We start from the raw sequence: 13,407 nt of genomic DNA, 5'->3' as shown, positions 1-13,407 counted from the left end.
TTTTCAAAAGTAAGAAAATTGGTTTAGGTGGTACCCTTTCTGGTAATTCTAATGACATACTCGTCCCTAATAGTTACGTTTCACGCTAATAGATATTGTAAGATACTTGCGAGTGAAATTCAACCCTGAAAAGCTATTAGATTCAGCGGTCATTCAGTTCCAAACCTGTAGGAGATACTCTCATGAATTACTGGCAACCCTTAAGCGCGGTTAAAGCTATCTATACACGTATCAGAACTCCGACCTTGGCTGTAACACAGTGTCAGCCATAACTAATAAATAAACAAGTGTGAACAGGCCATAGCAATGCTTCATATGGTGCAAAGGGTTGTTAAGGAAGGCTAATAGCCTTAAGTATATAATGGTGTATCCTTATGCATTTGAACCTAAGCGAAAGGGAAGACCCAAAGACCACGCCACCTAAAACAGGTGCGATTCAAACGAATTTATCACACGGAAAACCTCTCTGTTATTTTCAATGCTTCGCTATTCAAATAAAAACAGAAATCAATATCCTCCCAGTAGAATGATACCCTTTCATGAGGCGATCATATCTCGTCGTTACTTCAAAAGTTTGACTACAATAGGAGAATTCTTATGCTTCAAAAGAAAAGTGCCGGAAATTTCGTTTAATTGGCTTATTATTCTTCAGGGCATAGATTTGAACTTTTATATTTAATATTTAGTGCTATGGTAAGTTAAATTTCGCTTTAATCGTAGTTTATTCATACTACTATTGTTTGTTCAAAGTTTTAACTCTAAAGTTTTGAGACAAAACTAAACCCATTCAATTATAGTCCGCTACTACGAACTTTCTCGTGACGTCACACCCTCCTGTGTTTTACCTCTGTTTTGGCGTCCATATTGGAAGTCGTCAGCTCAGACCATACAATTTAGACTACCAACATGGACGTCACGTCCCCTCTCAGTACCACTCTATTACATCTATAACGCAGTTTCCAACTTCAAATTATGATCTTTATTGTCATAAAATCTTTGGTCAGAGAAATGGGTTGAAGTATTGGCATCATGTTCTAATTTAACCTAATGACCAATACGCTTAATGGCAATGACCTGCCATTACGCGATACCCTCTTAAAAGCGGAAAATTACTAACGTTCGTATCAAATAAATCTTTGGGGTGTTACGATTACGTTTATGTTTTGAATAAAAGAAAACCCAAGAGTGCATTTTGAATAGAACCAAATCGACGATCCATTATCAAGCTATCATCGCAAAGAAATTGAGATACTCTGTAAGAACAGGTGTTATATTTCAGCTTTCTTTAGTACAAACGGTACCTTGATCGTTATTTAATTTATGGATTTTATGAAATCCTTTTTATACCCTATACAAAATCGATGGACCCACGGCCTTTGGGAAATAGCCGCTTTCCCATTTTGGTACTTAACTTAAACGCGTAAGAGCCAAGTTTAGCGTGTTTCAGATCTTCGTCGCTAAATATTTGCTATAAGGGTAGGTAAACATTCTATTGTTCCAAATGCAAATCCATTAATAGATTAAATTTAAACGATTTATTAAAGCCCTAGACAATTCTCCAATATTAAAGTTTTATTAAACTTCAGTGGATCGTAGCATACGGTGGTATTTAAAACGCTATCACACTGTTGCACGCGTCACGCGACTTTTAGATGCATTTACTTTCAAAGTTTGGCGTCGGTACTGTATTGAGTTGCCGAGAATTAGTCACGGTTGGCAAACACTACTTAAGGTACTTTTTTTTGTCGAATTGCATAATCAAGAAAAGCCAGAAATGTCTAGGGCAAGCAACGAGCCAGAAGCTTTGATTTGACTAAACAGTTAGGGTTAGGACGACGACTAATAATTGTTTAAATAAATTTCTTGGTTAGTTTTAAATTTAACAGCGAAATCATGAAGGTAAAGATTACGCAATTACATGCAATAGTTACCTAGGAGCTATAGTTTAAGTTCTTGGATGTCTTAGGGGTTTAACTTAAGTACTATGAGACTACAGCACTAGGAAATAAAACAGACCTTCTATTTCAGATTTCAACAAGTTACAGTTCAATCTCGTCGCTAATTCACGCTTCCGCTATAACACCGATTCCTAAGCAGAAAATCACAGAGTCACTTCACGTCGGTTATGAGCGTGGAAAGGAACAGTAGCCGTGATGATTGCCACCAAACCGTGCATAATAATAATAGCAGACAACAATCGAGCGAACGTCGAGTCGGTTGGCTTAGAGTTGTAGTTAGAAAACTTTATCGCGGTAAGGGACCAAGAAGGTGGTCATTAAACTCTCCCAATTACCGGGGTGGACGTGGCAAAACCGAAGTGGAAGTGGTCTTCGTAGAAGAAAGTCACCGTCGTAGACGTTCCTTGACGGAGGACGTTGAAGCCGAAACCCCGAAGGAAGCTAGACCCACCAGTTCGAGTCGCGCGTCCAGGGCTTCGGTCAGAAGTCGAAAAACATCGACACAAAGTATGCCTTCGAGTACCAATATTTTGAAATCGGAAAAATGGCTCCAATCGAGGCCCGCGAAACCCACGCCTTTCTTTATACCAGTTCAGCAAAAGGACAAGGTGTCGCCAAACAGGAATAACGTCTACAATAATAACGGCGCAACCACGGTTCTGTCCTCGCCCAGAAGTATATCTTTGCCACGGTTGCCGCTATGGCTCGTCAAAATCAGGGAACGATTGTACCTTTTGACGTGTCTGGTTTGTACCGTCGTCTGTCTCTACCAGACCAGTTCATTCATCAGTCAGTATACCTCGTATCCAACGTCGGTTGATGTTCACATTGAACATTCAAATTTCAGTGATTTGCCCGCAATTACCATGTGTTCCGATAGATTGTAAGTCTTTCATTATTTTGCAATACAATAGGGGGAAAAGGACAGACACTATTCTAGATATTTAATGCAATAGGCGGGGTTAAGCAATAAGACATAAACGTCGTACTTTGACGTTTTCAATAGATAGCAACCTCTAATTTGTGCTAGATTCGGATCTAAGCATTATTTCAAAATAACGTGTTAAATATAGGTTTGACGAAGACATGTTGTGCAACGCTTCCTCTCAATTTTGCAACAAGGTAACGTCCTCAAACTGGTTCAAAAATTATAGTCTCAACTTTATCTTAATCCTTTAGAGTGACATTGAGGAAGGAAGCCCAGAGGTGAAACGAGTGACCGCCAATAAAATGGATCACTTTGTTTTCTCCAAAGCCGCCATGATTCAGTATTGCGGACTTCTCACATCAAGAAATGAATATTTTGACATTACAAAATCATGCGTCAAGTAAGCCTAAAACCCTTGTACACTTGTAGAAATAGCAGAACCCCATAACGAGGAAGTAACAACAAAAAGTATATGGATATAAAAATAAAAAGTACACTTCGTTGAAACTTGCTCGCGCCGTGTAATATGAAAAGCCCTGCGTATGATTGCCAAGCGTGGCACAGGAGGGAAGCCGTGAATAGGCTCATAATGCAGTAGATCCTAGCTCTAGTACCTAAAATTAACGTTTGGGTCGACAGCATTATGTATTTCTTTCTAAAAACCTCAGAAGCACTTCCCTGATTGGTTAGTTCGTGTAGGGGGTTGTAGGGGGTTGTGTGGAGTGTAGTTTTCATCTCAGTTTACATGTCGTCTACAGCCAAAGGCGGGGAATTGTTTATGAAGTGTACTTTCTGGTTAGAACCTTTCCAAAACACTTTATGAGCTTTTGGTAAACACTAAACAATGCCCAATTATTTTAACCATCGCAATTTTCTCCGGAACCCATTTCGAAATTTTCCTGGGAAATTAGCCATTCTTCTTGGGTTTACACGGGAGCCCATTCCTGCTGGTCTTTTCACAGACGTTGGATCGATATTTTCAAAGGAAACTCCGAACACAACACGAGACTTTACATAGGTGAGTTCACAACTAAGGGCTAAACAATTGAAAAAACGTGACGACCCCAATATCACGATCATTAAAAATAAACGACAAAAGGTTAGAAAGTCCAGTAATGTTAAAAAATGAATGCTTTCCAATTTGTTGACTGACCATCGCGTGGTTACGCTTAAAATATCGTTTCTTTTTTTAAATAATTTCAGTTTTTGTGCTTCGTTTGAATTTCACTCTCTCTCGACTTCAACAAAGGGAGGGTATACTATTTTTGCATAGCATGTACGAAATGCCAACAAATACGATACCGGGATATCGGATTGAAACTGGATACAGACATAAACTACTATTTACAAAAGTAATTCATTAATCTGTAAGCTCGATCGCAACTTGAAGCCAAGGTATTTTATCACGAAAGCATATATATGAGGGATCTTTACCTGGCGAATTATCCATCTCGCTGTGTCTTGCACGCGCCTGGCCTCGCGTTGCCAGCAACCTATGAAATTGTGGCTAGAAAGACGCCATCAGAATTTTGAGGCGTGACGGATATTAAGTTCTCAAGTCCGGCCCACCAAACCGGCATAGAAATTATTAACATGGGATATATGGGGTCGCAATGATTCTTAGTAGATGTATGCATTCCTGGTATTTTTTGCATGGGAAATAATATTGGTCAAATCCTACGAAGGTTTTTGTTACTGTTCAAGGTTAAAGTATACAAATAATTCCACTTAAGGTATCCGAACGTCTTAAGTGTTACATAACAAATATTTTAACAAAAATACCTCTTCGCTGTTTTTGATATTAACAGCTATAAAAGTAGCTTAATGATTTTCGCTAAGTGCCGTCCGTTTTATATCGACTTACCTTGTTTAAATATTCAGCTATATCGTGTTTCCAAAAAAAGTGTCGCAGTAGCAGAAATTAAATGGATTTTTCTCACCTTATTTCTTTTTTCTTGTTGCACTTTTTAGACGTCAATTCAGTATTTGGAGCCACCGTACAAAACCATGTGTAGAAATTACACCAGGGAGCTGGGCAGTAACCCAAGTGGACCCCACAGTCAACCTGTAAATACGAAATTAATTAGTTTAAATTTAAACTGAAATTAGGCTTAACAAAAATTAATAATGGGGGCGAAAAACTTTAATGAGTTTTTGTTGCCAAAAGCGTTTATATTGCACAAAACCAATTTTGAGCTAAATATGCATTTGGAAATATTTTCAAAATGAAATTTCTTTCACAATGTTCGTAATTTCAACCAGAATTAAAAAAAAAATAAAACCTAAATAATTCGACACGTGTAATGTCGATTAAAAGTTAATATAAAAAAATCGCAGTTGTAATTTCGACGCTTCAAGGCTTAACCTTGTTAAATGATACAAAAATATATGGTTTCAATACCTCTCTCATCGCGTATAAGAAGGTTTTTGAAAACTTTTCCGGAAACCACACTCCGGGCTACCAAATGACACTAATTAATGCTGTCAGAAGTAGATTTAAACGAAGTTATTAAAAGTAGCAAGACAATTCAGTCTATGATACTCAAGAGTCTTTCAAATGTCTCCAAGACTCGTTCCCTTCAATGCAAACGTCATACTCTTCTATCTCTTAGCTCCGTGTCATCCCCCACTAATAGGCGCGAAAAGCATCCCCTCTTACAGGAACGTGCCTAGAGGGAGGGATACACACTATACACCTCCTTTCTAAAGACACTAGTCTATACTTTTAGTTAGCAAAAATTTATAACTTCGCCTTAATCTACTTCTGAAATTTTATCATATGCAAGATTTCTGCATAAATACGCTGCAGAACTTTATAATTATTTATGCAATTATTTTTGTTCTTGCAGCAATGTATTTATTACTGCTTATGGCCTCGTCTGAAAGACGAAATTGGCTGTGTTTCAAGAAATTATACTATACCTAGTGGTTTTCGCGCTTGTAATTCTACCGAAGAAGGTAAACCTCACATTTTAATTAATTATTCATAACAGGGAAATTTTTCTTTTTATAATTTTTGCCTAATTAAATATTACTCCCAGATAAAAACGCCCTTAGATTTACTCAAATTGAGGAGGAATGCAAATCAGAGTGTCCCATAAGTTGCTTGTAAGTATTTAAACGTTCGTGTAATTATTTTTAATCCAAATTGAGATAATGGATGTAAACTAATTAAGTACGAAGTGTTTGTTATCTTGAATTGAGCATAATTCTTCAATAGATTTAACATTTCTCTATTAGGGGATTTGTCCTTTTAAAGATTGTGATGTGATTTGAGTCTAATTTATTGTTTAATTTAAATTATTTTCATTTAATTTTAAACAGGGTTGAAATGTACCAATCTGTTCTAACTGAAAATAGAAAAATAATGTAAGAAACGTCGTCTGCACTAATATTATTATTACTAAGCCTAATTTTCTCACATTAATATTAAATTAGGGAAGAGGAATTCTCTAATTTAACGGAAATTCACATTGAATTGAGAGGAAGTTTGCACTATTTGTACAATCACAAGCCACAAATTACAGTACGTTTCCCTTATCATGAATATCACCTTATAAAATTCGAAAATTATGCTAACACCAAATTTGATATCAATTTCAGAATATCGAACTATTCAGCAATTTAGGAGGATATTTAGGTGTTTGGCTGGGATTATCGGTTCCCATGGCTTACGAATACATCACTAAATGCCTCATGATCATGTCCGGTTATTACGCGGAAAAACTGGATTTTCAACTTAAGAGATATCATTGAATTAATTATTTTTTATTTACTTGTAAAAAAAAATATCAAAAACATTAATTGACACATCGTACGTAAAAAGGCTTATTAAACCGGTTTATTTATTTGTCATTTATTTGACATGATTTATGTATACGACTTACGTCAATAAATATTAGCATCTTTCAGAAACACTGTCATATGTTACGTAAGAATTTTCGCTATATTTCCTTGTGAACTTTGCAAAAGGATCAGCTAGCAAAAAAGAAATGTTTAGGGTAATATATTTGATTGAAATAGCGCGATCTTAATATACCGGACAAAATACAGAACCCGAGGTGAAATTAAAATGACCTTGGTATACTATAATATTAATTTGTAACATTTTTGTATCTACAAACTACGAAGGCATCTGTATCACTCAGTCCCCCCCCTATCCTTTACAACAGGATACTGAATTGGATTACGACTTCCTGAATTTAGTATTTATAAAATCTATCTATGATTTTATTGGTCAATAATTTAATCAAATGTATCAAAATTGATCTTTTCGTTTCCTACCCTTTCCATGAGAGATAAAGCTTAACATATAAAGAGGTCAAGAGAGCTGATGAGACATTGGCGTGACTGTAATGCCATTTTCGATATTTCGTGATAAAACACAAGGTTCGCGGAGTATTAACTCTGTTCTGCTTAATTCGATAAACTAAACAGTGCAGTAAGTGCACTTACTGCTTCGAATAGCAACCAATATAAATAAAATTTATTGGTTGATATTTCGAAATGTTTGGAAAAACTGCAGTGCAAAACATGTATGTATAGACAAGTACCTTCATAGAAAATACTATTTTATATATATATATATATTTTAATGTGGGTAGTGATGAATAGTATACATTTTTTGATAGATGTTACGAAACACGTGACCTTGGCAATCTTAAGTTACCTTGAAAGTTGAAACCTAATGTATTCATCGGGATTTGCATTTATGTTTAACATCAATTGTGGTGCGTTTGATTGGGCGGTATAGTTCATTAAATTTCTACACCAGAATATTTTGAATATTAATCAGATGTTAATGAAGGTCCAGAAACATTTAAAATCATTTAAAATTTTCCCGTCGCCAAGTCAGACGAAATTAAATTAATTACAGGAGCAAAATAACATCCCAATTCTTTCTTAGAACTGTCTCAGGTTCTGGTATCGCTTCTTGATGATATACCATAATCATATGTTAAATAAGCTTGTCACTTGTTAGAAACTGGAGCTTGTCATGAAGTGATTGACGGAGGTCATAGATTCGAGTTAAAGCGACGTCTGGTGAGGCGCTGTCAAAGGCTTAGTACAGACTAAACAGGAGAAGATGGAAGTCCTGCAAAAGTAACGGAATGTAGGACTTCAATTCTCGCTTGTCGTTCTCGAACTAGCTGAGCTCTCAGTAAGTCTCTAGCATTACGAAGTATAGGTAGTGTCATACTTATGGAACATATCACTTATAAACCTATGATGATACGAATACAACAACAAGATAATTATAATTTTGGCATTGATGCTTTAGGCCACTTAAATACGTCTAATTCCAGTTCGGTTTTCAACTTTGGAAACATCTCAAACTTTGACAGTTTGATTGCTGATTATTAAGCATCTTTCATTTCAAAATCTTCAGAAGCTTTGTCATTAATAGCCCTTGATTTTTTTTAAATTTAATGACAATAACAGAACTAAACTGGCGTGTTTTCAAATGATCGTAATCAAACTTCATTTTACAACTTCCACCTTATCTTAAATGAGGTTTTTTTTCCATAACATAAAAACAAGGAGATAATTTGAATTAAAAACTACATTAACATTTTATTTAATGATGACCAAGGCGGAAATTTTAAAACATATTCTGAAAATAATTGCCTATGTTAAGATATGATTTTAAAAACAAGTGACCAAGTTGAAATAAACATTTATAAACACAATGTCTTTGTTTAGCCCTTAGTACCAACGCTTGGAAATTAACCAAGGCTCTCAAAGACTACGATTGTAAAGACAAAACGTAACCATTTTCAGTTAAATATCATTTACATTTACAATAATTCTAAAAATCATCTCCTGTCTTCTATTAAATTAATCAATTAATATAGTCTATGAGTAGCGTAGAAACGATACAAAAACTGACAAGTTTTCAATGCGGATATTTTTGTCGCTCAAACACTATATTGCCCCTGAATTTTCTGCTATAAAAACTACTGTAAACAAATAAAACCTAACCAATATCAATTTCCGTTACATTTTCAAAACTAGGCCTAGTACAAATATTTTCTAACGTAAAACTTCGTTGAAAGTTAATCCACCTAATTAAAATTTAGGTTGAAAACAAAAAAAATTATGAAAAAAACTCGTTTTTTTTTTTTTTCATTTCATTTCCAGCGACTAACTCTTTATCTAGATACTTCACAAGACGTGAAAAGTGAGAGTCCCTGACCGGCTTATCCAAAATACAACCCTATCGGTAACATATGCTAAATTCCTTAAATCCCAAATAAACGAAAACACGTATACGGTTTTGATTGCGTTAAAAAAACAAAATTCAGAATTAATGTAGAATCAAAAGAGACTAGTAGAATATTTGCGGGCGGACATATAACATGCAAGGCATTATGGGTATAGCAAGTGACTATATCAAAATGTATAGAGACTTTTATAGCAGTGGTACTGCTTATTGAACCCTAAAAGTGCGCCCCCCCCCAAAAAACTGATCTATGTTGGAACTTGGAAATTACTAGTTAAAAGATTTTTGATAGTTTGTCATAAAATCAAGTTAGGATTGAAGGATTTCTTCAAAAAGCCTTAAGGCCTCAGTTTTAATAATTTAAACGATCATACAGACTGAAATTTTAACAATTTTATTTTAAAGAGAGCACAAACTATACGATCTTCTCCACCCTCGACTCTTATCAGTCCTTTCTTTAGTCTATAGAGTGGTACTAAGAGGGGAGGAGCTACGGGGTCGTGACGTCAGTCTAAATTGTATGGCCTGAGCTATCGACTTCCAATATGGTCCCTTGGTCCCTAAAACATAGGTTAGAGATAAGAGGTAGTTACGTCACGAGAAAGTTCGTAGTGTCTTTAAGGACCATTGAACGATTGTATGTATGATGGGTTATGCTCCCTTTGAAGTTCTTCGGATTTTTAAACGGGCTATAGATTAGCAGTAGCGAGACTTCATTTATTATCGGTTCTCGCGGTGTACCCCAAGGTCAATTTAAACCGGGGAAGGAGGTAGGTACGTGATTCCGTTTTCCTCCAATAACTCGAGGAAAAGATGTTGAGAGGTTGGAAATGATTCGACATTGAATAATACCACCACCACCTCGTCCTCAGGGGGAAACGCGTTTGGCTTTATCCAACAGTAGAAAGTTAAAACCAAATTTAGAAAGGAACTAAGCTGTCTTAAGTCAAGACAGGTATTTTTAACACTCGCGATCCCATTCCCGGAAAGTTAGAAGCATCATTTAATTTAATATTAGTTATAAAGTATTGAAACAATCGGTCAGTCAAGATGACCTTTAGGGTCACCGTGTTATTAGCGTTTTCTCTGTTTCTGTGCCTTCCATTTTATACAACGGGTAGCGTGGACAGTAAAATATCGCTGTCGGAAGCCGCTCAATTGGTGGAAGAAAGGTTAAAGGAGACGGTGGAAATAGTGATCAAGAAACTACTACCTTCATTGGTCAGGTCAAGTGGTGATATTGATTTATCACCAGAATGTCAAGCAGGAGTCTTTCAAATTATTGGTGGAATTAAGAATTTGAAACCATGGGCCATGCACCGTAAGTAACCTTTGTTTTTTGATTATAATTCATATCATGGAGGTAAAAATAGAAGAAAGGAGTGGAAAAGGCGGGTTTGGCTCTACGAGACAAGTGACCACGTCATAACGAGCCTTAAGATTTGAATATTTTACGGATGACCCCTAAAATTTAATTAATAAATAAACTGAAAGACAATGATTTCTAATTTTAATTAAGGGGTCATCCCTAAAACACTCCATCAAATCATAATTCGAAGACAGTGGCCCTGACGGCAAAATGTTACATTTTCGACTCAAAATTTATTTCCCAAAGAACATCCCCCTTGATTTATGCCACACTTATCAGAAACACCCTGTATATATATATTTTCAAAAACAACCGTGGAAAAAAACTGTAAAATAAATTCCAGGGTCAATTTTAAGATTAAGAGTACGAATAAAATGTTTTTCACATTCCATATACTGCTTCTAATCTATCTATCCATCCAGAAGTTAAATTTCAAGTTTGGTTAAAAACATTTCTATATAACATTTTGACAGACAGGTACTGCAGGAAAATTATTACTAAAATCCGTCAAAAATATCTACAGGCAAAAATAGGAAGAAAAGATTCGCTATTATATTAAAAAGGGTTGTGAGATGAGAGTTACATTTTTAAATTATCCCCAAATTGTTTGTTAAGATTTAAGACATTTCAAGGTTATCTCGTGATTAATCTTACTTATCAATTAAAAAAAAATAATAACCATAAAAGAGACTACAACATTTCAAACATTTTACGCGACAATAAATTTAACTTCAAACTAAATCGGATTAAAAATATAAGTAGCTAGCCTTCGCATTTTTTTTTTCGTCGTGGTTTTTGGTTGAGGGAGTAAATATTTGGCCATAATATTTCTTTTTAAAAATAATCCTTGGAAACCGACTAATAATAAAATAGATTCAAATCTTAATTTTACTTTGAAAATTAATTATAGCAATATATTTAGTTTCTTCGTGACTTTGGATTTTGGTGTTGTTTTTAATTCCCAATATTTATTATAGAGATTTTAATCTATAATTATTGCAATTTAATTAAAATGTCCAATTAATTATAACCAATATAGAGAAAGGCGTGGATAATTAAATTACCTTACCTATTTCTATAATATATAAATATTTTTAACTAATTATTTTATTTAACACAGAGTAAAAAAGATTTGAACCAAGCACAAATTATTTTAAATTAAAGCTAAAACAAATCATGCCCAAATTGGCATTATATAATATTATACAATACCAACAGAGAAAAATAATACTAATTAATTTTTCATAATTGCGTAAAAGAATTATAGAAAGGGTTTCATATGGGTATATATATTTTACAAAAACCGTTTTTCACAATACCACCCTTTAGAAAAAAAATACGGATTTTAAAATCATTTCATAGCAAAAAGGGCGCATCTTTAAAACATAAAACTATAGTAAAGATACGTGATTAAGAACTAAAATATGATATACGTAATAATCCTCCGAGATTTGTAAAGAAACTAGCATTATTATAATTAAAGCCCTTTAGCTACTTTGAAACCCAGAAAACAAAATATTTCTGGGTCATTTACTTCATCACCAGTAACTTCGCAATAGGGCAAGGTCACTTTCACCGTCTCTGTCAGCCAGGCAGCCCAGTTTTGGTATAGTTAAGAAAAAGTCGTTAAAAAATATATTCGAACTTTTTAAAAGCAATATTGGGGTCAGTTAGTTAATATTATATATTGCGTATTAATCCAAACTTAGATATTTTAGCTAAGTTACAATACCATGCATGCAATTTTACAGGATTTAATATTATATGTTTGCACGTGTCAAAGTATATATGTATATATTTGGTTAGCTGGGTAATTTTTAGTTATGTAGGCCTATAACTTGTTGGTTTGAGACGGTGGTGATAGCTGACAATTTTTTATGTAAATAACTGTGGAGGATTTATGTATTGGGTAATTCTTCGTGGATATTTTATTTTTTATTTTAATTGATTTAAAGGGGTACTTAAATGATTTTCAACGCAAAAATTATTAAAATTTTACATCAGCTCCTTTTCGAAAGTCGAGGGGTTAACATTTGACCATGCCTTGTTTTGTTAAGACAACAACAACAACAAAGACTGGACTGAGATTTAAAAAGGACCTATTTCATAATTGCAAAATTCGAATTGAAAGTCTCATCTTTTTGGTGGATAATTTTAGTTAATTTCACGAAATTTTAATAGTTAAGCTTTGGAAAATATGTCTCTTTTAAAATTAAAATTTAACTATTTCACAAAATTGGTAAAATAATGAAACGTTAAATTACCATATTGGTCTTACTATTTTGGAAAAAAAAATTAAGACTAAGCTATAATCGAGTAACTTAATGTGCAGGTAAAATTAAGTCCAAAGAAAAACATGACAACCTTATCTCAGTTAATTTTATATATATCACGATTTCCAATTCCAAAAAAAAAACGGATGTTTTTTTCGTAAGAAGTTTGGTAATGGAAGGTCACGCCCTTCGTTGTTGACAGCTAAAAGATCCTTTACCTTCTCAGTCGTATTTCTGTATTTTTAATTACCCCGCAGCGTTAATACATTGAAAATAAATTATGCTTATCATTTCCATCCATCCACTACACACGCTTTGACATTCGGTAGAGTCACGTTGTTTATAAATGTGTTATAACCACAAACCGCAACTTATCTTGGCATCACTACGGAAACAAACTTCTCTTTATTTATTCTATAGCGCCATTAAAGGACCAGTCTCATTTAAATCGTGTATAAATACAATAGGAGGACTGATACCATTTACACCAGAAGGCCAGGGTACTTGGTATTGCACTTTGTCTGCCAAGTAGCTTGGCCTCCCAGTGTGACTGGTATAAATTCTCAAATGGTTAATCTCAAAACTATATAGGACTATAATAATTTTTTTATTCAATCGATTAGTGGGGTGAAACGGGATTTTAAATGATTTCAAAA

General features: G+C 34.4%; 2 protein-coding genes across 2 annotated transcripts; both read left to right on the top strand.

Annotated features, from left to right (window-relative positions):
* Positions 1-4,784: 4,784 nt before the first annotated feature.
* Positions 4,785-6,642, top strand: LOC149690633 (uncharacterized). The gene is made up of 6 exons (XM_089870529.1): positions 4,785-4,953; positions 5,736-5,844; positions 5,928-5,994; positions 6,211-6,255; positions 6,325-6,412; positions 6,490-6,642. The coding sequence occupies exons 1-6, from the start codon at positions 4,894-4,896 to the stop codon at positions 6,640-6,642; spliced, it is 522 nt and encodes a 173-aa protein (XP_089726655.1). The 5' UTR covers positions 4,785-4,893.
* Positions 6,643-9,605: 2,963 nt separating this feature from the next.
* Positions 9,606-10,438, top strand: LOC149690632 (uncharacterized). Its single transcript, XM_089870528.1, has one exon. The coding sequence runs from the start codon at positions 10,160-10,162 to the stop codon at positions 10,436-10,438; it is 279 nt and encodes a 92-aa protein (XP_089726654.1). The 5' UTR covers positions 9,606-10,159.
* Positions 10,439-13,407: the final 2,969 nt, after the last annotated feature.

Source organism: Phalangium opilio, unplaced genomic scaffold (assembly GCF_054372755.1).
Source record: "Phalangium opilio isolate 3A_F unplaced genomic scaffold, DU_Popi_V2 ptg000031l_1, whole genome shotgun sequence".
NCBI lineage: Eukaryota > Metazoa > Arthropoda > Arachnida > Opiliones > Phalangiidae > Phalangium > Phalangium opilio.
Note: the sequence above shows the minus strand (reverse complement) of the source record. Positions and strands in the feature narration are given on the sequence as shown.